This window comes from Papaver somniferum, chromosome 1, assembly GCF_003573695.1.
Source record: "Papaver somniferum cultivar HN1 chromosome 1, ASM357369v1, whole genome shotgun sequence".
NCBI lineage: Eukaryota > Viridiplantae > Streptophyta > Magnoliopsida > Ranunculales > Papaveraceae > Papaver > Papaver somniferum.
Window position 1 is genome coordinate 238,685,223 of NC_039358.1, and position 24,725 is coordinate 238,709,947.

Sequence of the window (24,725 nt, forward strand, 5' to 3'; positions counted from 1 at the left end):
CTTTGGTTTCAAGAAATGAAGTATTAAAATTCTCCAACTACTAATTCATTGTCAATGGGATTAACTATTTGTTAGAGCATTGCTCGGTCGAACTCGCATGCGTTGCTATCTCAAGCATGTTTATCAATGTTAGTGATTAAAACAATAAGTCTTGATTTCTAGTCTACTATAGCTAAGGTCCCATACTAGGATATAAAGTGTATTTGAGCTCAAGAACTCCATGGCATTCATCATACAAGACGAAGGACTACCCAAGAACTCCATGGAAACACATATATGTATAAGTCCTTATTCGTTGAACCGAAGTTTGCGAACTTTGTTGATCAAGATAACCGATGTGGTGGCGTGAGCCAAGTCCGCGAACTCAGTTCGCGAATTGGCGGAAGTTCTCATCCCGAGAATTTCTAGTGGAGTTTGTGAACTCCGTTCGGGAACTTAAGTCCGCAAAACCAGTCCGCGAACTTGAGTAGGTTATATCTAAAAACGATGTTTGTGAACTTATTCTTATATAAACTAAGGAATGCAAATTGCAAACCGTGGCTATATAGTTCATGAACCGATTCGAGTGAATCAAATCGCTTTTGCTTCGATTGTGTCTTGTGTAGTTACATAAGATTTCCTTGCAATTGAACAACTCACTAACTAGTTCATTTTAGTCATTTGAACTAGTTATGGTGAAGAAGAATATGGTGGATATAAAAGTGATCATATGGCTAACCATTTGGTTGACTATTTTTGAACCAACAAATGTACAAGTTTGGGTACGGTTACACAAGCCTAGAAACGTGCATTTCATTTGTGTGTAACAAGATAGTTTTCGATCTAACGGTTGAAAGATATTATCTTGAATCTAAATCAGGTTTTCATCTAACGGTGAATATTGAATGCTTTGTTACCAAGATAACATTGATTGCAAACCCTGATTTGAAAGACTATATAAGGGACAACTCTAGCAACTGGGAAACCTAATCCCCACACCTTCTGTGTGATACTAGTTGTGCTAAGATAGAGTCGATTCTCCTTTAAACTTTGGTTTCTTCTTCTAAACCAGGTTAACGACTTAAAGACTTCATTGGGATTGTGAAGCCATACCGATACTACTTTCTCGTAGTTGTGTGATATGATCTTGTTGTTTCTATCGTACGAGTACAATTGTAATAATTTGCTTGAGATTGATATCTACGATAGGCAAGATATAAAAGTAATCACAAACACTTCGTATCATCGTTTGTGATTCTACAATATCTTTTTTCGCTGCGTCGATTAGGATTATTGTGAGGTGATTGATAATACTAGGATGTTCTTCGGGAATATAAGTCTGTTTTATCAATTGTTCGTGTTCACCTTGATTTATCAAAAGACGGAACAAAACTCGTATGTATATTCGTGGGAGACAAATTTATCTATTACAATAGACTTTTTTTGTGTGATACAAATTTTTTTATTAAAGTCTTCGACTTTGGGTCGTAGCAACTCTTAGCTGTGGGTGAGATCAACTAAGGGAATCAAGTGTGTAGTATCCTGATGGGATCAGATACGTAGGAGCATAACTGTACTTTGGATCAGTGTGAGATTGATTGGGGTTCAACTACAGTCCAGACCGAAGTTAATTTGGAGTAGGCTAGTGTCTGTAGCAGCTTAATACAGTGTGTGTTCAATCTGGACTAGGTCCCGGGGTTTTTCTGCATTTGCGGTTTCCTCGTTAACAAAATTCTGCTGTCTGTGTTATTTCTTTTCCGCATTATATTTTGTTATATAATTGAAATATCACAGGTTGTGCGTTGTTCAATCAATTAGAATATCCGACCTTTTGGTTGTTGATTTAAATTGATTGACACTTGGATATTGGTCTTTGGTACCATCCAAGTTATCTCTCTAGTATTTGATAAAGACTCGCAGATTTCTATTTTCTTGAGTATATATCAAATAGAGAGATTGAGATATAAACTCTTTGATATACTTTTTTATCTAGATTGAGTCTGACTGTCTAGTTGATTCTCTAGAAAGTATATTGGATTTTTTCCATAAAGATTGCTAAGCGAAATATTGGGTGTGGTTGTTGTACCCCCACTTTTTCAATTGGTACCAGAGCAGGCAAACACTCCAAACCTGATAAGTTTGTGATTGTTCGTTCCTTAAAAATTGTTCCATGGGAAATTTCTTTGGAAAACTTGCTCTTGGCATCTGTAACGCACGCCAGAAGTCCTTAAAGATTACTCAAGAATTATTATGGCTAAAACATCTGGGTTCACATGATAATCTCATCTCATCTAAAAAGGAAAATTTAGATGATGAGAACCAATCTAAAGGAAAAAATAAAAAGAAGGAAAAATTGAGCAAACGTTCGTCACCCTCAAGGATATGGACCCTCAACAAGTTAACTCTTGATCTCTTTGAGCAATACTATCGTAATGGATCAATTGATAAAGATCTATTTAGAGCGTTCGAAGGCGTTTTTAATCTCTTAGAAAAACTTAATTCTGTTAAGTCTAAGAATCCTTCCAAAAAAAGTTCTGTACATGTTAAATCTTCGAATAATATTGTATAGATCGGAAATCAGAAGAATTTTCCTTCTAGCCAGATCAAACGAAGGATAGGAAGCTCTGACTGCCCTGATTATCATCATTACGTTGATTAGATCACGGGGACTGTTCACGCATATAAACCAAAAATGTTGCATGAGAATTCCTTTGCACATTATGCCTCTTGGTAACAAGCCTGGCACTACTCCATTTGTATATATCTTGGAATGGGGCAAGAATGGGGCAAGAAATGTTTTTTACATCCATAATCTCTCACAAAAGTGTATTGTCACGTGATGCATAACCTTTGATGTGCAAATGGATAAGAAAATCCCATCTTCCTTATGTGGGTCGTGGTTCACAAACGGGTCCAAGCCCATTTTTGGTCTTAAAAAGAAGAAGTTCGCGCACCCTCTTCTTCATCATCCGTCCGCGTACGTGAACCTCTAGGGTTTTGTGTGCTTCCTCCATTGAAGCCTTCTTGAAGAAATTGAAAGAAAGGGTGTTCAAGATTCACTCCAAGTAAGTAAATTCCTCTTGTTCATTTAAATTTCTTAGATCTCATGACGAATTCTAAGGGCTCAAAAAGAAGCTCCAAAAGGCCAAATACCTCTAGCATGGATTCTCCTTGTGACCAAAACTCTCTTAGCATTAGGTTTGTGGATAATTCTTGTGATAAAATTTTTGAAAAGATTTCATCTAAAGGTTTTATCCTAGAAAAAAAATTGGATCTCTCTAATGGGCATGAATAGGATTTACCTTTCTTTAAAAAATTTAAGCTCGGAAATATCTTTGATGGTCATGGTAAAGGATTTGATTCTCTCACAAGAATTTTCTATGCCAACATTCATGATGTTGATCTTAATAAGATGGAATTCAAATCCATGATAAATAGAAAAAGATTTCTTGTTGATAGAGAATTAATTTCAAAGATTACCAACATTTCGTTGGGAAACGTGCGTCTTCCTAGACCAAGTGATGAACGACCATCATGTGATGAAATATCTCTTGGGCTTTGTGGCAAGAAGGTAGCTTGGAATCAAGGGAAGTTTCTTACCAATGATCTTAGTATTGGGATGATGGTATTTGGAAAACTTGGTATCTCAAATCTTTGTCCCTCCATAATTGAGAATTCTTGGTGGAGTCATGAGTTTGCGGAATTGGTCTATTTCCTTGAATCGGGTGTTCAAAGTCTCGATATTTTTGGTTTTATCATCTTTCAAATGACTTCGATGACTTCACCTATCAAGATGTTAGGTTACCCTTGCTTGATTAGTCAAATTTTCCTTGATCGTGGTTTTGATCCAATTGGAAACTCTCTCGGGGTTCCCAAACCGATTCACCCCTGTACCTTCATATGCATAAGGGAGAATGTGTACAAAAGACAAAGAGATGCTTCACTTAACGATTGTGACCCTACCACCTTGAGCCTTCTTCAAAAAATCCACAAGGGCGTGTGTAAGGTCGATTCAAGGGTGAAGTGTGTACAAGAACAATTGTCATTGATTGCAACTAAGTTTCCCGAGCTCAAGGAAGAGTTGAAAACAATTCAAGCATCTTAGAGTATTTCCGATGAGGAAGACAATGAGTAAAAGATGATCTTATTGCCTAGTAGATCTTCTATTTTCTTTCTTTTGTTTAAAATAATAACTAAAGTTTGGAATAACCATTATTGTGATTACACATAGCTATGTCCAACGTTTTCATCTTCATGTTTTTAGATTTATTGGTTTAAATTCTAAATTTGTTGGAAAATGATTTTTGCAGTATTAATCTTTATGGTTTTATATATTTCAATATTGTTATGGGATATGTGTGTTTACGTCCGTGAACTATGATTGTCCTATACCTTGTCAAAAGTAAAGTCTTTCGTATGTCGATATGCATGTATTGATAAAAGAATGAATAGAATTTTGAAAAATACAAAAGTTAAGCCTATTATGTCAATTATTGATGGAAGATAGGTTAAAATATTTTATTTGAAAGGATTATGTCTATTGAATGTCGTTTTGCGAATAGTGATGGAAAATAGAATTAATCCTTGTGTATTCCACAATATTGATCTTCCCTGATCCATATTTTATATATTACCGTGAGGCTCCGTAAACTGTCTTATGTTGAGCATTGAACGACCAAGTTGATTATTTTTATGATTAGCTATGTTGTTGTTCCGTGAGGTACTTTATGTCGAGCATATTCAACTAAATTAATCATATTGTTTGGTTATTTAGTTGTTGCTCCGTAAGTTTTCTTATGTCGAGCATGACCAATTAAATTGATTACTTTTGTGATTAGTTTGGTTGTGTATTTCAATTAGATTAATTATGGGTTCTCTTGTGATTAATCAAATTATGTATTTTTAAGTCTCCATAAGTTCACTTATGTTTGAGCATTTTTCGATTAAAGTAATCATGGGTTCTCTTGTGGTTAGTTTAATTGATTATTTTGGATTCAAATTCATACTTGTATGTGATTTGTTATGTCCAAAGAAATCCTTCTTTTCTTTCGAAATTAAGGTCGCTCTTGTTGTTCTTTCGGGAATGACATTTTATGAGGGAGAGTTCTTAATTGAACTTGTGCTTAATTGCCAAATCTTTGTGGGGAGTGCGGCTGTGGAATATTATAGGGGTTATCTTGTATCTTTACAAACTCCTTGGTGAATGCATTTAGCTTCGGATTTATGATTGCATCTAAATAAAATGATATATCTTTCGTCAAGAAATGTCTCTTTCGGAAATTTCATTAGAATCCCATTCTTGTACCTTTACCAATTTCATTGACAAGAAGGGGGAGAATTAATATGTAGTTCACACTACAAATACATATGGTTTTCGGATCATTATATAAGGGGGAGTGATTTCCATGTGAGATGGAGTATTGACTAAGGGGGAGTGATACATATCACCATAGTATTGTTGTTGAAATTGTGATACAATTGAACTTTAACGTTGTGTAATGATACTATGACACTGTATAACAATGATTAAGAACTCTTGTTTTCTCGTTGTTATAGCTACAGATTTCAACAACGATGATGCTGAACTTGCAACCTTTGGGATTATTGGAGTACTTAGAAGTGACGAAGATTTCAAGTAATGTTGAAGATTAGGCGTACGGAATAGGATCTACAAAAGTTAATTTATTTATTTTTTGTATTCCATATGTATTGAAAGTTTTGTCACTAAAATTAACAAAGGGGGAGATTGTTAGAGCATTGCTCGGTCGAACTCGCATGCGTTGCTATCTCAAGCATGTTTGTCAATGTTAGTGATCAAAACTATAAGTCTTGATTTCTAGTCTACTATAGCTAAGGTCTCGAACTAGGATCGAAAGTGTAGTTGAGCTCAAGAACTCTATGGCAATTATCATATAAGATGAAGGATTACTCAAGGAACCGGTGGATCTTCATCGACTAAAAGGTACGTGGAGACTTGAACTTATCTATCACTCAAAAGTCTATTTATATCCTATCGTATGACAAAAGTCGTTTTGCTATATAGACTTAGATTATACATATTTTCTATTTCGAGCCGAGTTTATCTCGCCTATCTATTTCTCGAAATATGTGTTGGTAAACTTTCTCTTTAACCAAGTTCATCTTTACCTAGTGACGAAAGTCATGACAAGTTTCAATCACTTTCAAAATTGCTTGCTTTGACGAAACAAAGTTTGTAAATAACAACTATAAAATATCAACGTCCTCTAAGAACGTTTCAATGATTGAAATGAGAGTTTAAATTATATAACCATTGGAGGATATAAGCATTATTGTGGAAACACATATATGTATAAGTTCTTATTCCTTGAACCGAAGTTTGCGAACTTTGTTGATAAAGAGAACCGGCGTGGTGGCGTGAGCCAAGCCGCGAACTCCGTCCGCGAACTGGCGGAAGTTCTCGTCCCGAGAATTTCTGCTGGAGTTTGTGAACTCCGTCCAGGAACTTAACTCCGCGAACCCAGTCCGCGAACTTGAGTAGGTAATATCTAAAAACGATGTTTGTGAACTTATTCTTATATAAACTAAGGAATGCAAATTGCAAACCGTGGATATATAGTTCATGAACCGATTCCAGTAAATCAAATCGTTTTTGCTACGATTGTGTCTTGTGTAGTTACATAATATTTCCTTGCAATTGAACAACTCTCTAACTAGTTCATTTTAGTCTTTTGAACTAGTTATGGTGAAGAAGAATATGGTGGATATAAAAGTGATCATATGGCTAACCATTTGGTTGACTATTTTTGAACCAACAAATGTACAAGTTTTGGTACGGTTGACTATTTGAAAGACTATATAAGGGAGAACTCTAGCAACTGGGAAACCTAATCCCCATACCTTCTGTGTGATACTAGTTGTGCTAAGCTATTTTCGATTCTCCTTTAACCTTTGGTTTCTTCTTCTAAACTAGGTTAACGACTTAAATACTTCATTGGGATTGTGAAGCCAGACCGATACTACTTTCTCGTAGTTGTGTGATCTGATCTTCTTGTTTCTATCGTATGAGTACAATTGTAATAATTGGCTTGAGATTGATATCTCCGATAGGCGAGATATAAAAGTCATCACAAACAATTCGTCTCATCGTTTGTGATTCTACAATATCTTTTTTTCGTTGCGTCGATTAGGATTATTGTGAGGTGATTGATAATACTAGGTTGTTCTGCGGGAATATAAGTCCGGTATATCAATTGGTTCATGTTCACCTTGATTTATCAAAATACGGAACAAAACTTGTAGGTATATTCGTGGGAGACGGATTTATCTATTACCGTAGACTTTTTTGTGTGATACAGATTTTTTTATTAAAGTCTTCGACTTTGGGTCGTAGCAACTCTTAGTTGTGGGTGAGATCAGCTAAGGGAATCAAATACGTAGTATCCTGCTGGGATCAGAGACGTAAGAGCATAAATGTACCTTGGATCAGTGTGAGATTGATTGGGGTTCAACTACAGTCCAGACCGAAGTTAATTTGGAGTAAGCTAGTGCCTGTAGCGGCTTAATACAATGTGTGTTCAATCTGGACTAGGTCCCGGGGTTTTTCTGCATTTACGGTTTCCTCGTTAACAAAATTATGGTGTTTGTGTTATTTATTTTCCGTATTATATCACAGTTTGTGCGTTGTTCAATCAATTAGAATATCCGACCTTTTGGTTGTTGATTTAAATTGATTGACACTTGGATATTGGTCTTTGGTACCATCCAAGTTATCTCTCTAGTATTTGATAAAGACTCACAGATTTCTATTTGCTTGAGTATATATCAAATCGAGAGATTGAGATATAAACTCTTTGATATACTTTTTATCTAGATTGAGTCTTACTGTCTAGTTGATTTTCTAGAAAGTATATTGGAGTTTGTCCATACAGATTTCTAAGCGAAATATTGGGTGTGGTTGTTGTACCCCCCACTTTTTCAATATTGTTAGAGAATTTCTCGGTCGAACTTACAAGTGTTTCTATCTCAATCTTGTTGTAAAATTTTGTTGTCAAAACTATATCTTTATTTCTAGTCTATAATTAGTTAAGTCTCGGACTATGATAGAAATGTAGTTAAGAAACAGAGGATTATGGCAGTCATCATTGCAGTCTACCGTATGAAGGCGAAGATCAACTGAAGCTTTTAAAGAATTTCATTAATAAAAGGTAAGTGAAGACTGAACCACCTATACCTCAAGTTATATTCACTTTTCTATCATCTGAGACGATGTCGAATAACTATTTATAATAGTATGCATAAACAAGAATTTCGAGTCAAGTTTATCTTGATAATTTCTTGAAATATAATGACTAATCTTAATTGACATTTGTTCATGCTTGATGAATTTCGGTTAAGAACAATTTATTGTTCAAAATCAAAATCATGATTCAAGTTTTATCATTCGAAAATAGCCTGGAATACTGATATGTGTCATTGATGTTATTCGGGAATGCTTTGAATCGATTTAGAGAGAAATATAGTACTACTATAGATTCAGATACAAGACAATGGTATCAGTCTTACAAACTGGAAAAACTGTTACACGTCTGAACCCGTTTTAGATGTACTCGTACACGTAGCGGAGTACCTATATATATCGACTTACAGATTTGTGATATGCATATTCTTATGCACATCATATGGAAATCTTTTTAACTCGTGAACCGGATTGGTATGAATACTCGTATGCGAACCATTCTTGAATTGTTGTTACGGAATCGGAGTGAATATCCAAACCGGTACGCGAACTAAAACAATTCTGTGTTCCTGAACTTGGTAGCGTTTCCAAACCAGTACCCAAACCGATTTAGTTCTGTATACTCCGGAACCGGCGACAGTCTTAAGATCCAACTAGATCTTGTTTATCTTTGATAGACTTTTTATTATCCAATTGATAATATCAGCATCACTTTATAGTTACTCTTTGAGTTCTATACGGATTGATTGCGAATATGGAAATTGGTTATTTAGGTAATCAAGTTTTTGACTGATCTAACCAGAAAAAGGAGTTTATTAGTTTAAACGAAAGAGCCTTTGTCAACAATTCAAAATTATCTTTCATCAAATATTGAATAGAGTGGTTACCAAACAGATTCATTCTTTTTCTATTTGGAATACGATCAAAAGGAGTAGTGGTTCACATGCGTGACTCTGGAAGTTGAAGGCGCAGGGATACTGAGGAAACTATGTAGTTAGGGTAGTCTACTTGGTCTCAACTATACGAAGTTGGCATTAGATTTTCTATAACGACTTAATTTTGAGAGCATTCAAAATAGCACTAGGTCCCAGAATTTTTCTACATTTGCGGTTTTCCCGTTAACAAAGTCTTGCTTACTTTACTTCAACGTTATAATTGTCTTATTATAATAAAGTAAATTACACTTGTACGTTAATCCGAGTTACTTGACATTGATCCTAATAGTCAATCGGTTTTATTATCGTAACTATTGTCAAGTAAATATCTTGTTGTTGTATTGACTCAACCTCGTCCGTAGACAATCACACAAGGTAGTCTGTAGACAATCACACAAGGTATAAGACTTATAGGTTGATATTTAAAAGATTATGGTGTATTTGGGCATCCTCGACTTTTCAAAATGAATCGATAAAACATAACATAATTGAAATTGAGTTCCAGGGCAACAAAACTAAACCAAAACTCTGCTCAAATCAGTTTCAAATTCCGGCAAAAACTTTTTATAGCTCAATTAGATTACTTTCAAACTGCTGATATAACTTGGAATAACTTTGAATAGATCGAATGAGATCAATTTTTTCTTACTGAGTAACCTTTCTTTGTGCCTCTTCCTTCTTCACCATCTTCTCTTATTTTTCTAAAACAATAAGTTAATACTACCTCCGTTTAAAAAAAAAATAGGCTGGTTTCATTTAAAAAAGGTAAGTTGAAACGGAGGGAGTGAATTTTAATTTTTATCCTTCAATACGACTAACATGGGGATAAACAAAAGAATTTTTCTTTTTGACCCACAAAGAAAGGCTTTGTGAAGAAAAGATAGTGAAACTGGGGTTCTAGTAGTAGTTTGCTAAAGCTTTTAGGGTTTATAAGTGTAGTTTATTGGTAAACATTGATTATATTCGAGATAAGCATTGATAGATAATAAGATTAATTCTGTTTGTGACAACTAGCGATTTTCTATCTATATAATCTAAGACGTTGAGTTTTTCTAAGATATGGACTATTGTCAGATCAGACATCATTAACCTTACACGTGTATAAGGGTAAAATGTTCATCATTATATCATATCTTTTGAGGAGAAATTGACCTAATTGACCGGGAAATTAAAAAAAAATTAACGGTTTTGGATGAAAACATGGATGCAGGCCTAGGTTTGTCTTTCGGGTTGAAAACTAGGCCTATTTTTATATATATCTCTTCAAAAATCGTGAAGGTTGTATTCAAAAGTTGATGATCGTGCGGCATTTTGAGCTGTCCTTCTGTTTATATTTGATCTTTTGTCACTCGATCCATCATGTCTTTCTTCATTTCCATTAACTTTAAGAATAAAATTCCCATATGGTGATGGTCAGTGCTGGGATGAAGATGTGAATTTGTTTGTGATGAAGAAGAATAAGGATACCTAAGCTATTAAGAACATTTGTTTCATAAGGTGATTCCTTTAGTACTTGATATCCATTCAATATAACAACATTATATTAATTTATCTTTTCGAAGATGTGGAAACATGCTTCGTTCTTGAAACTCAAACAGTATTTTCTTTAGGAACAATCGTAGGCCGATACTTGTTAACCAATTTTTCTGGATTTTTTATAGGATACAATCGATATGTATACTAACCAATATATGTTGATTTTCTCGTGTTTTTGGCGAATGAAGAACATCAAACTTGAGTTGCCATATGTAGGCGAACATATTAGCCGATTCTGATTTGATGTTCTTTAAAAAATCAAAAAATTTCATGTTTTGACAATTAGTTAACACTAGTTAATTTTATAACTAATATGATTAAACAACTATGAATTGAGTTATTTAACACTAATTAATCAGATATAAATTAGACATTAACAAAAAAATAGTTGAATATGAGGTTTTTTATTCCCACTTTGAAATGATCCTATTTTGTAATGGTAACCTCAAATAGAACGGGTATATCTCAGATTAACCAGATAAAATTTTGAGAGATTGGATAATAAGCTGGTGTGACACTGGAGAACAGACAAGTTATGGCAATTACTGCAGGATTTACTCTTTGGCACATATAAAAACTGAGGTGTGCTGTTACATTTCATAATGCGAATGTGCAGGTGGATAATTTAGTGCATCAGGTTAGAAAGGCTATTGTAGAGTGGAAGGAGAACAACATAATTAAGACTGGCTTTAAGGATAAGCTAGAATAATAATATTCCAGTTGTGCCACTATGGAGTGTCCCACAAACAAATTTCATAAAAGTAAATTTTTATACACCCTTTTCTAAGGTAACTAAATGTATGGGACTTGGATTAATTGCTTTTAATGATGTAGGAAAATTCCAAAAAGCCTGGTGTATCCCAGTAATAACAGACGATGAGGAGCAGGCAGAAGCATTAGCTGCATATGAGGCTACAAAGCTCGCTAGGAGGAAGCTGATTCCAAACATTCAACTGGAAGAAGATGACCTAAACGTTGTTAATGCTTTGAACGGCAAAGAAGGATCCTTGAAGTAGACAAGTAACTCTATTATAGAGGGATTGTCTTGAACTTCTTAAATATTTCAATAAGTGGTATGTTTCTTATGTTCCCATGAGAAACAAACAGTGTAGCTCACGAACTAGATAAAGAAAGCTAGCGGTAACCAGCTTTCTTACCATGTATTGATACTCTGTTGCTCCAGTTTGGTTAGAGTCTCTTAGTAGAGAAGAACTCTATATTAACAATTGAACTCGATATCAGTTTCCTTTCCTAGTAAAAAAAATTTATTTATTTCGTGCCTCAATTGTGACACCAAATTTGATCAATGACCCACATGGCCTAATATTTCCATTGACCTAAAATCTGCGACGTGAGCCTAATTTACTAACGTGCGCTACGTTTCTGAGCCTGCGTGGCTTGAGAATTAACTTGTGACCCAAAATCTACAGCTCCCAAAACTTCCAAGTCTGAAATTCTGCTTAGTTCCCCAAAATTGACCATGTGACCGAAATTTCCTCACTGAAAATCTTTTTCAGGCTAATTAATTAAAAACTACAGTATATACCTTCTAGTGATCCAAGATCCGTCTCGTGGCCTTAAATTTATCCGGAGACCAAAAATCTGTTACCCAAAACTAATCTGCATATAAAAACTATATTTGTCTGTGAAGCTGCTCGCCATGGGCGTGACCGAACTTGAAATAAGAAAAACAGAAATAATAACAAAGAGAACTGGTCATTACTAGATAGCTGAGAGATTAGCAGAAATTGTCAACTTGTAGAAATATATGGACAACATCGTTTTTTTTTTTTTTTTTTGATCGGTATTAACGGTATTGGACAACATCTTTCATGCTTAAAAAAAACTGAAGTGGGTAAGGGGCGGGTTTAAGTCGTGCCCATGTAATTCTGTATAATATCTTAGTAAAGAGTCTAAAGACCAAGCAATGTTGGGGATATTGAATGAATTGTTGGCTGCATAATCTAAAACAACTTGGATAATATATTTGTTCAATTATCGGGTTTTGTCTTCAAGGGTTGGACTTTAGATGCTAAACCAACCGTTGACCTGTTTATATAAGCTGGTCAACCTTTCTCCTATCTAATTTCAAGTGTTGATTTTAATTTTCTAATACTAGTTTGTAATTTTGAGTACTTGATTGAGCTATTATTTTCATAATGGTTGGGAGAGCAATAGGGATAGATTTAGGAACAACATATTCATGTGTTGCAATATGGCAAAATGACCGTGTTGAAATCATTGCTAACGATCAAGGAAATCGTACTACTCCTTCTCATGTTGCTTTTACTGATACAGAACGTATGATTGGTGATCCTGCTAAGAATCAGGTTGCTTTAAATCCTACCAACTCCATTTTTGGTAAGCCTCTTTTTAACTCCTTTCCATCAAGTTTGATAGTTTGGATAGTTCTAAATGTTGGTTATTACACAATTTTTCAGTATCAAGAATTCTCAAGATTATAGTTAGCATCCCGTTTCTTGTTTTATAGATGTGAAACGGTTAATTGGGAGGAAAATCAATGATGACTCTGTTCAGAGTGATATGAAGCTATGGCCCTTCAAAGTCATCGCTGGGGTAGACGAGAAGCCCATGATCGAAGTCAAATACAAGGGCAAGGAAAAAATGTTTTCAGCTGAGGAAATATCATCCATGGTTCTCATTAAGATGAGAGAAATTGCGGAAGATTATCTTGGTCCATGTGTCAGGGATGCTGTTGTTACAGTCCCTGCTTACTTTAACGATTCTCAGCGTCAAGCTACTAAGGATGCTGGAACCATTGCTGGCCTTAATGTGCTGAAAATCCTGAATGAACCAACCGCAGCTGGAATTGCTTACGATCTTGATAAGAAGGCGACCAGTTCTGGTGTAAACAATGTTCTCATCTTTGATCTAGGCGGTGGGACCATAGATGTTTCCATACTCACCATTAATGGAGGTACCTTTGAAGTCAAGGCTACAGCTGGAAATACACATCTAGGAGGAGAGGATTTTGATAACAGAATGGTGAATCACTTTGTGCAAGAGTTCAATAAGATATACAAAAAGGACGTCAGTGGAAACCCAAAGGCTCTTAGGAGGTTGAGAACGTCATGTGAGAGGGCAAAAAGAACCCTCTCATCTACTGCTAGGACTTCCATTGTCGAGGATTCTTTGCATGAAGGATTCGATTTTAATATGTCCATTACTCGTGCTAAATTCGAAGAGTTGAACATGGATTTGTTCAAGAAATGTATGGAACCTGTTGAGAAGTGTTTAACGGTTGCTAAGATAGACAAGAACATGGTTAATGAAGTTGTTCTTGTTGGAGGGTCCACTAGAATTCCCAAAGTGCAGTCTCTATTGCAGGATTTATTTAATGGGAAAGAACTCTGCAAGAGCATCAACCCTGATGAGGCTGTGGCTTATGGTGCTGCCGTGCAAGCTGCTGTTTTGAATGGTGAGGGTAATGAGAAGGTGAAGGGCTTGGTGTTGTTGGATGTCACCCCTCTTTCTCTTGGTATTGAGATATATGGAGGTGCTATGAATGTGGTTATCCCCAGGAACACAATTATTCCCATCAAGAAGGAAAAAGTTTACCCTACAGGCAGGGACAATCAACACACCGTGGCCTTTAAAGTGTATGCAGGTGAGAGAACTAGAGCCAGTGGCAATAACTTGTTGGGTGAGTTCTTCTTAAGAGGAATTCCTCCGGCTCCTCGCGGTGCTATTGAGTTCACAGTATGCTTTGATATCGATGTGAATGGTATACTAAATGTGTCCGCCGAAGAGAAGACAACAGGGAACAAAAATACGATCACGAATAACAAAGGGAGGTTGTCTAATGCTGAGATTCAGAGGTTGGTTCGAGAGGCTGAGATATACAAGTTAGAAGATGAAGAACACAAGAGGAAGGTGGAGTCTAGGAATTTGTTCGAAAATTATGCATACAACATGAAGGACACTATCAATAGTACCGACTGGACGCTGGCACAAGTTGATAAACAAAAGATCGAGGACGCAGTCAACAATGCCATTGAGTGGTTGGGCATTAACGAACTAGCCGACATAGAATATATCAATGACAAGATGAAGGACTTGGAGATTGTTTGCAACCCTATAATTACTAAGATGCACTAGCAAACTGTCATGAACTGAAATACTTTTGGTAAAACTGAATTCTTGTCTTAGTAATGTTGATTCTTTCTTTCGATCACATTTTATATTCGATATACTAGTCAAATAGTGGTTGGATACACTTTGAGAATTTGTTTTTCGACTTAATTAAGAGCAAGTCTTATGGTGAAATCCAAGTTATTCCAAGTGTGGAAAAATCATGAAATGTCAAGTCTAGTGGCTTCTAAGTTGGGGTCTTCCACAGAGAATCCAAACAGGGTTCCATGATTTGGCGGAAGGTTCCGTAGAATCCATGGAAACGCTAATAAGAATAGCATAAAACGCTATCAAGAATAGCGCTAAAAGACAAAAAACGCTAATAAGAATAGGGTTGAGCTCTATTCTTAATAGCACTGGGCGCTATTAAGAGTAGAGTTTTTTTTTATCCGTAGATTTAAGATGAGTTGTTGAAAATCTAACGGCTGAAAAAAATCTCTATTCTTAATAGCACAAGGTAGCGCTAATCTTAATAGCTCTACTTAGCGCTATTAAGAATAGCACTTAGCGCTATTAAGAATAGCGTTTCTACTATTCCACCCCTATACTTGCACTTCCGTCTACAATTCCAAGTGCTGAGGTGGCGTGAAAGATGGAAGATGGATGAATTCCACCATAAGACTTGCTCTAAGTAGTAAAAAACAAGAAGTCAGCAAAGTAAACTTTCGCTTTTAATTTCTGGGATCTGACTTATTGCGTGGAAATGCAAATATCTTCTACTTTTAGGATCCAAACATGCTATATCAAGGCATCACTTTTTGTAGTTGCTCAGCGCAGTTTTTAGTTCGTTTAAGAATTTTTTCTTCCTTTCTTCTGATCAGCCTCCATTTTTATTTCTTTTATCAGTTTCCACTGGCTTTCAATTTTCTCTTTAGAAATTACTGGATGAAGCTTGTGAAAACAATAGACATATTTTGTTGCACCGTCACAGTATCATCCTTATAGTATAGTCTATGTATATAATCGTTAAGGAATTGAAGTGCATAAATCACCAAATTGTGTCAATATGTATATACAAACAGATCGAGAGTGATTGCTCATGAGTGAAGTTTGATCCTGATAGTTATTTCGGTTCGACAGATGGGACATAGTGATAATTCCTTTCCGCATTCTTGGCATGTCTGCAAAACAAAATAAAAATAAAATTCAATCAAACATACATGTAAACCAACAATGGCAATTTCAAAATTTGAGCTTCATTCTAAGTCATTGTTGGAAATTTAAGTTACCCGATGCCCACATCCAAAAACGAAATCCCTAGGATTCTCAAGACAAATAGGACAGGCAACCTGTAAAGCAAACAAATTGCATCCATATATAGTAGTTTCAATATAAATAGTTAGAATGCTTCGCAAATGAAAACGTCACCATACTTATCATGTCATTTACCTCTTCATGTATGTCTTCTGCCAAGCGAGAATTATAAGAAGCAGCAGCATGGATAGAATCATCAAGTGGTTTTTGATCAGTGGGACAAGGTGATTGCTGGAAATTACTGGGAGGAGGTAGTGGACTCCGCCACCACTCGTGCGTGCGGCTGCAAGAAATGCGCATTCGACATTGAAATTCTTTTCCAAAATTAACTTTAAACTGATTAAATAATTTCACTCTGTCAAACCCTTACCCAGAACTCCGAAGATCTAAAGTTGCAAGATACTGTGAAGGTATTTTCTTTAATGCTGCTAGAGCAATTTCTGAGTGCATTTTCTCTATAGATATATCTCGCCTCAAGATTTCTGTTAAATTCACAAACTGCAAGGGACAAACACAAGCAAAAATTGAATGAATTGAAAGCATCATTTTTGAAAGAAGGAAAAATAAAGCAGTTGGCAATTGAGATCATAGAAGTGCTTCTTCTGTAGTTCAATTTCACTTTACAAACCTGAAAATTATCGAATGTTCGACGTGGAATAATATTATCAAATTCACGCATAATATCCCAGGGACCATCACCAACACCAACTAAAACAATTGATAATGGATATTCACTACACATGTAGAGGATATTAGCTTCAGCAGAAGAAGTTCGTAAATGATAATGTACATGGCAGAAATAGTCTAATATTCTGAGTCAAATTTGTACCTTGCTTTAACAATCGCGTCAACTGTTTCCTGTTCCTGTTGGCCTAACTGACCCACTTCTGTGTCTGAATTTCTTGTCACCTATATCACCAATTTCGCATCAAGAATCAAAATCAGTTACATAGTACCAATTGTTAAGAGCCTGTGCCAAAGCACTAAATTGATCTAGAGGATGTTGAGGCCCTGAACTTTCTAAATTGGAATTTGTAACTTGGATCTTTTTACTCTGCATTAATGGTAAAACTGATGGTGGAACAAGCAGAATTAAGAAAGGCCACAAGCACCATTAAACTCGGTAAACTCATTGTCACTGACTCTCTAGCTTATGAGTGACCTTCAAAGAGAGAATTTTATGGTCTGTAAATATAAGACTAACCTGACCATCTGCAATAATGAGCAGAACATGATATCGACGCCCACTCTTCTCCACAATATCTATAGCCGTTTCAATTATGGGAGCAAAAGATGTTGGCCCTGTCACATTTATAGAAGAAAACGAAGCTCGTTGTAAATCTGTATGAAAACTTCAACATAATTTAAAGGGACAATTTGAACAAACCAGCTAAGCGAACATGGGGAACAAGTTCCCTATAGCGCTCCAGTGCTTCCTCGATACCGTTACACGATCTTTGATCCGAATAAAAACTAAATACATCCTTATCATGCGTTGATGCTGCAAGACAAAAGGGATACCTTTGTAAATAAAATTTAACAATTAGGTCCATGAGAAACTATGTAAATGACAATAAGATTATGTAGTTCACTAACCATCTCCGAACCCAAAACAAGGGATAAGATTATCATCCTCGTTGTTCAAAGATGAAAGAGTTCCTCCAATAACCGTAACCGCTACCTCATAAGGGTTTGAAATTTCACTGATGTGATGCAGAGACTTGTTGTTAAATGATTTAGCACCTGTCCACTCATTACTCTTTGTGAAATCAATCCCAACAATCATACTTGTAGACTCTAGACTAGCTTCAATAAGAGCTTCTATCACCTAAGATACAAAGAAAACAAACATGTTTTTGATGTAAACTGTAATTAAAACACTATAATTTTGAATAGCCTTTTACAGCTATAGGTTTGAACTAATAATCGTAGTAACATACCTGATCTAAAGTGTTGTAGTTATCACCAATACGTACGTATCTTGACATGGATCCACTCATGATTTATGGCTGTGCAGTATTGGCAGAAGAATATGCTGTGAACTTGTGTTTGGTTAATTCCCTTAAATTTGTTTCACACCACATATGCAATTGAAACAACCCTCTCTAAAACTCAATCTAAAACTTGGAAAGCCATTGAAATTCTATGAACATGTCTCAGTTACCAATCAAATGTATTTTTGTATACATTCTGTTAGTCAATATTCAACAAGATGATGTGTCAGAGAATCAAACATGACATTTCTTTTAGGATATTCCACAAACAAGGAAAGTTCACAAAATTAATTAAATCTGTCAATGAGAAGCTATAACAAGAAAAACATAAATAAATGAGAAGATAATTGACTGGTCATTACTAAAATCAGCCGGCCATAAAATAATAGTTTGATTAAGACAAATTAGCAGTAATTGTCAACTTAGAGAGGTCAGGAACATGGATAACATCGTCTTAACTTTTGTCTGGTTTGCTTGTATCACACACACCACATATGCACATAAGAAACAAAGCTCCCCCTTTCTAGAAACTCAGTCTAAATCTTGGAGGGACATATACCACCTCATAAGTGAAGCCAATGAAGCTCTAAAAACATGTCTGCTCACACTTACCAATCAAATGATCATTATTAGAAACTCAAAGACAGATTCTTAGTAGACGAATTCGCTATGCATCATTTGCAGACTTTTCAAAATTATCATTTTAGTCAGCATTTCTTAGGACAAGTGCACTTTATAGGTTAGTTTTAGTCAAGATAATTTATGTATCAAAAAAAAAAAAAAGATAATTTGGGAAATTTTATTGCTTACCTCAATTGAAACACCAACTTTATCCACGAAATCTTATAGATCGACGATAATAATTACTAGAAGTAACTGAAATCAGCCATTTCCAGATAATTACACGATCGAATTTTGTCACTCTTAGATTTCAGACAAAGATCCCCTTTGCAGTTTGCAGTCGCTCTAAGAAAGAGAAGAGAAGAAACCCTACACCAGAAGAAAAAACTCGATTTTGTGTTAATGTGTGAAATAAGAATTTGATCACACACGTTTTAAATCTCAGCCGTGCATTTATGGGTTATTTGGAACCATACACGTGTCAAACATAAAATTTGACCTTTAATCGGAAATGCTTTTCTGAGCCGGAAATGATTAGCTAACGGTTGGTTAGATCCCACTGTCTATTCCGACCGAGATAGTGGGATGAGTTTCCATCCTAAACACACCCCGTGTTAAACCATCGGGTGTGGGAGGGATCCCTCCCACTGGTTCTACTGAGATGAAATCCGTCGTCAGTGTAACATTCTGTGAGCCCTACTCTGCGCCCATACCTATGTGTTTCATAAGTGGCTTGCTTAGTTCTACATCACGTCATTCTATCTTCTTCTCTTTTAATTTTTTTTATTTCTCAAACTTCTAGGTGCTCTGTCTTTCCTACTCTTCATCTTAAATCTTTCTTCTTTTGTTGCAAGACCCAATCTTTTATCAAAAATTAAAATGAAGCTTGGATTCGTAGAATCAACATCTCAAGGTTAACAAGTGCAAAACTAGTAGAGGATTATGGTGAAAGTTCACGAAGAAGCCCTATTTGGAAATAAGTTATTAAATCTCATGGATTCAACTAGTTTTACATGAAATTTTCAAAAATCCACCTTTTATTTCATCCATTACAACAAATCCATATTTCAAATCTTTTTTTAAGTTCTTAAATCAGTAAATTCTAACCCACTCAACCTTACGTTTTAACGCAAAAAATCTTTCTCATGGGAACTTGAATTAAAGGGGATCATTTTGATTCGAGTCTAGTTATATCAAAATTTCTCACAAGTATGCTTTTGTTCCGAGACTTTTGCAGCAAAGGAACTAAAAAAAAAAGGTGAAATTTCGTGCAACATCCCTGCGTACACAGAAATTCCAAAATAGGTAAGTATGATCAAAAGGGCAAAAAATGACGGTAAATATACGTTCATGTCCCTGAAATGATGACGCACACGACTGCACGATGAATGTACTAAGAACATTTTTTGGAGTGCACTAATAGTGGGTTCGATATACTGACTAGTCAACTGGACTCATTTTCACTGGTCAACGCTGCCTAGTCAAACGATCAACAGTACATTTTTAGAGTGTCCAATGGGAGTGCTCTCGTGTCCTTAACTGGTCAACAATACGCAGTCAACAAGATTCAAAATGTTGGTAGAATAAAGTAGTTAGAAGATGTAGAAAGTTGTTTTAAGTGGTTTTGAGATATTGATTTGTGATAAAAAAAAGAGATAAATTTGTGTTGGTCTGCGTTGGTTAACAAACAAAAGGATTAATGTTCCTTATTGGGTAACTGTGAAATATCAGAGCAAGAAAATAGAGAAGAAAAGTATTCTTATTATTACAATAATTGTTCAAGATACAAACACTATTAATACTCAACACATATACTAAAAATAATATAAGACATTGACCTTGATTAATAGTGATAAGACCGATGAGACTAATACTGACCAAGTTTATATAGGCAGACATAGATATGAACTTGAGGAACAATCTTAAAAAACAACATTAAGGAAATCTAAACCAATAAAGGGAGAACTAAAAACAGAGTCTGCAACAGCACCAGTAGATGACTGACACTGTTCAACATCTTCAGCAGCAACGGTAGTTCCCGGTAGTTGAAGAAGAAAATGCTGGAAAACGGAGTCCTTTGGTGAAAAGATCAGCCAGTTGATGTTGAGAGGCAATATGTTGAACTTTAATAAAACCTTCCAAGACCAAATCTCTACAACATGATACCACACCTCTATGTGTTTTTCCCTGGCATGAAACACATGGTTTGAAGCTAAGCAAATTGCTAAAGTATTATCACAGTAGACTGTAATAGGATAAGTGACTGAAACATGTAGTTCTTTAAAAAGATCAGAAGCAGTGACTAGCAAGCATTTGTACTCTGCCTCAGCAGATGATCTTGACACAGTGGGTTGTTTCTTACTGGACCAAGAAATGAAAGATTTGCACATAAAAACTGCATTGCCTGATGTAGATCTTCTTGTATCAAGGGAACCATCCCAATCAGAATCAGTAAAAGTTGTGATTGATGAAATATCACCTTTTCTCAAAGTAATTCCTAATCCAATAATACCTTTCAAATATCTAAGAATTCTTTTGATTAACAAAAAATGTACATCTGTTGGAGCATGCATAAACCAGGAAACATAATTCACCCCAATTGCAATATCAGGTCTTGTCATTGTTAAGTATTGTAAACTCCCAACTAAAGTCCTATATTCAACAACATTTTCAAGTAAAACTCCATCATGTATAGAAGCTCTTGATTCTTTCACAACTGGAGTATTAGCAGGTTTACATTCTAACATATCTGCCTTAGTAAGCAATTCTAAAATATACTTTTTCTGTGTTAAGACCATAGTATCCTTTGTTCTAGTTACTTCAATCCCCAAAAAATAATTCAGATCACCTAATTGCTTACTTTCAAATTCATCACTCAAAGATGTAACTAATATATGCATAAGAGTATCATCATTGCCAGTTAAAATTATATCATCTATATTAAGTAGCAGAATCATCACATAAGAATTTGAAGTATATATAAACATTGAATAGTCACAAATAGACCTGACAAAGCCAAACTTGACTAAAAATTGCTAAATCTATCAAACCAGGCTCTTGGTGCCTGTTTCAAGCCATGCAAACTCTTCTTCAATTTACACACGTAATCTGGATGAACAGGATCAATGAAACCCCGTGGTTGAGCCGTATATACATCTTCATTCAAATAATGATGTCAAAAAGCATTGGACACATCCAATTGTTTGATACTCCAATTATGTGTAACAACCAACACCAAAACTACTCTTACTGTTGTAAACTTGACTACAAGACTGAAAGTCTCAGTGTAATCAACTCCATCTTGTTGATTATATCATAAAGCCACTAATCTTGACTTAAATCTATCAATAGTACCATCTTCTTTCAATTTAATCCGATACACCCATTTGCAGCCTATAATATTCATATGTGGCTCAGGTTTTAACAAGATCCCAAGTGTCATTGTCTTTCAATGCTTTATGTTCTTCTTTCACTGAAACTTCCCACTTAGGATTTGTAATTGCTGTTCTAAATGTTTTTGGCTCAGGAGGAATATCCATAAAAGAAGTAAAAGCACAAGGACTTGGATGCATGATATATAGAAGTATGCATAACATGATTAGGGTAAAGTTTTGGTTTTGAAATGCCTTTCATAGATCTTGTAGTAATAGTGGATGCAAGTACTGGAAGAATTTTCAACAGTAGGAAATTCAGTTATGACAAGAGATGAAGTAATGAGAGAAGAAGATGACAAAGAATTATTAGAAAAGTAAAATTCATTTTCTGAAAAGACAACATTCCTAGAAATGTGAAGTTTCCTAAGAACTGGATCATAACACTTATAATCCTTATGCAAAGACCTATAACCAAGAAAAACACATCTGGCAGACTTAGGAGAAAGTTTATCTTGTCTAGATTGACCCAAAAATGGATAGCATACAGTTCTAAAAACTCTTAGAAAAGCATAATCAGGTACAGTTTTGTAAAGAACCTCAAAAGGAGATTTATGTTGAAGAAAAGGAGTTGAAGTTCTATTAATTAGATAAGTGGCAGTTAAGAAAGCATCAAACCAGAAATTTTTTGGACAAGATGGATTAAAAAGAATAGTATTACCATTTCTGTAATGTTCCCGTGCTTTCTCTCAGCAAGGCCATTTTTTTCTGGGGTTTTGGGACAAGACACTCTAAGACTAATACCATTAGTAGCAAGATAAGTGCTTAAAGAACCTTTGATAAGTTCACTAGACCCATCAGTTTGAAAGGATTGAATTTTGGTAGAAAATAAATTTCTAGTTAAATTTTTAAAATGAATAAAGCATTCTAAATCATCATACTTCAGCTTCATTGGATAAATCCAATGAAACCTACTAAAGTCATCTATAAAAAGAATATAATATGCAAAGAAGATACAGGGGATGGTCCCCATTCATCACGATGAATCAAAGATAAAGGAATAGATGTATGAGATAAAGAAGTGGAAAAAAGCAATCTTTTACTCTTAGGAAGCTGACATGGATGACACACTTTAGAAGATTTAGAAGAATCTATAACAATGTGTTTAGAAGAATGAAGTTGATGAATGATTTTAGATGAGGGGTGACCTAACAGGACTTGAAAAACCGGAACCTAACATGGGATGATGCACTGGACAGGCAGACGTGAAGAGCAGCGATTCACGTGGAAGAGGTAGGATTTCTATTCCCAGTGTGAGTTGGCCCGTGTTTTTGCTAAAACTTCTACATACACTTCTACATGCAGGAGATGGATAAGATCCATCAACAAATCAAAGAAGATTAGTGCTCATTAGAGTAGATTCAAACTGATGTCGCCAAAAAAGAAAATTTGTAGAATCAAGTTTAAAGAAACAAAATTATAGATATTCTGAAAAGGTAATTGAAATTGTGATTGTGAATATGATTTCATCATTGAAATTTGATCGAGAATTACTAAATGTTGGAGAAGAAACATGAGTTACCATTCTTAAAGGATTGTGGGAAGTAAAAATGATTGAGGATTAGTAGGATTTATGAATGATTGGTATATGAGTTCAGAAATTAGAGTTAGGATCTATAAGAAAATCTCGTGAGAGAGGAGAAAACTGATACCATGAAAGATTTGAGAGAGAGGTTTCAAAAAAAAAAAAGGATATTCAAATTATTATTTCTGAACTAACTATTACAGGGAGAGGCGGGTAGCATATAAAGGATGCTTAGGCTTATCCCTATGGGCTAGATACCTAGCTGCTAGATTGGCCATCCACGTCAGCATGGGCAACCTCCTAAGTCCTATGGGATGGCTAATCGAACGGTTCGGCGCTTTAAATCTCAGCCGTTAGATCAAAAAATTTTCTCCCAACGCTGAATGGTTCGTCGTTTATGTCACTTTTTGAGCGCCGAACGGTTCAGCGTTTCAATCTCGCTGATAGTTGGACCGCGAGCACTTGCTAGGTGAGAGAACTATTAACTTTTTTCCAACACTTATTTTTTGATTTGCAACACTTTTTGGCCAATCTAGCACTCCAATCTAGCCCATAGGGGTTAGCCTTAGGAACACCTGGAACAAGCTATATCTCACACATGCAAGCCACACAAGTAACCGACTCAAGTGCCACACACATGTGATAAAAAATAGAAAAATTCAGTTGTGACACAACTAAAACAAAGCAGAAAAATAAACTGAATTAGATCTCCTTACAAAGTTAAAAGAATTTGGACTGAAATATTTATTATATGCTCTCGTACTAAACGTCCCATACTATTTATCTTCGTTATCATATGGACTTAGTAAGGATGGTAATCACAGAGGAAGACAATCTGGAAAACTTGAAAAAATAATATTAAGATTTGAGGAAAATAAAAGAAGAAAGAGAATAAATCACGTGAATTTATAGTTTGTTGACAAATTTATCCTAATCAGCTAGCCACTTCAATATGGGCGGTAAGTAGCGCGCAGTGTCGGCGCTATGTAGTATTGTTATTCTTTAATCCATAAAAAAATATTAATTAAAATCTAACCAAATAAAAATTGGATTAGAAAATGAGTTTTGTTCGGACGAAAA

General features: G+C 35.3%; 3 protein-coding genes across 5 annotated transcripts; 1 reads left to right on the forward strand and 2 right to left on the reverse strand.

Moving 5' to 3' along the window:
• The first annotated feature begins 2,229 nt into the window (after positions 1-2,229).
• Positions 2,230-14,787, forward strand: LOC113320866 (probable mediator of RNA polymerase II transcription subunit 37e). Its single transcript, XM_026568762.1, has 3 exons — positions 2,230-2,246; positions 12,839-13,029; positions 13,160-14,787. The coding sequence occupies exons 1-3, from the start codon at positions 2,230-2,232 to the stop codon at positions 14,785-14,787; spliced, it is 1,836 nt and encodes a 611-aa protein (XP_026424547.1).
• A 925-nt stretch (positions 14,788-15,712) lies between these two features.
• On the reverse strand, positions 15,713-19,069 carry LOC113320894 (E3 ubiquitin-protein ligase RGLG2-like). Of its 3 annotated transcripts, none has more exons than XM_026568806.1 (11): positions 18,879-19,069; positions 18,015-18,083; positions 17,671-17,902; positions 17,462-17,575; positions 17,279-17,376; positions 16,904-16,983; positions 16,703-16,808; positions 16,445-16,572; positions 16,210-16,357; positions 16,050-16,109; positions 15,713-15,941 (listed from the first exon to the last, which is right to left on the reverse strand). In XM_026568806.1, the coding sequence occupies exons 2-11, from the start codon at positions 18,072-18,074 to the stop codon at positions 15,858-15,860; spliced, it is 1,110 nt and encodes a 369-aa protein (XP_026424591.1). In that variant the 5' UTR covers positions 18,075-18,083; positions 18,879-19,069; the 3' UTR covers positions 15,713-15,857. The 3 variants fall into 3 exon arrangements, with proteins under 3 accessions (XP_026424591.1, XP_026424579.1, XP_026424584.1); XM_026568794.1 differs by having other exon boundaries at positions 18,015-18,109; XM_026568799.1 differs by having other exon boundaries at positions 18,015-18,264.
• Positions 19,070-20,611: 1,542 nt separating this feature from the next.
• LOC113273766 (uncharacterized mitochondrial protein AtMg00810-like) lies at positions 20,612-21,646 on the reverse strand. Its single transcript, XM_026523383.1, has one exon. The coding sequence runs from the start codon at positions 21,644-21,646 to the stop codon at positions 20,612-20,614; it is 1,035 nt and encodes a 344-aa protein (XP_026379168.1).
• Positions 21,647-24,725: the final 3,079 nt, after the last annotated feature.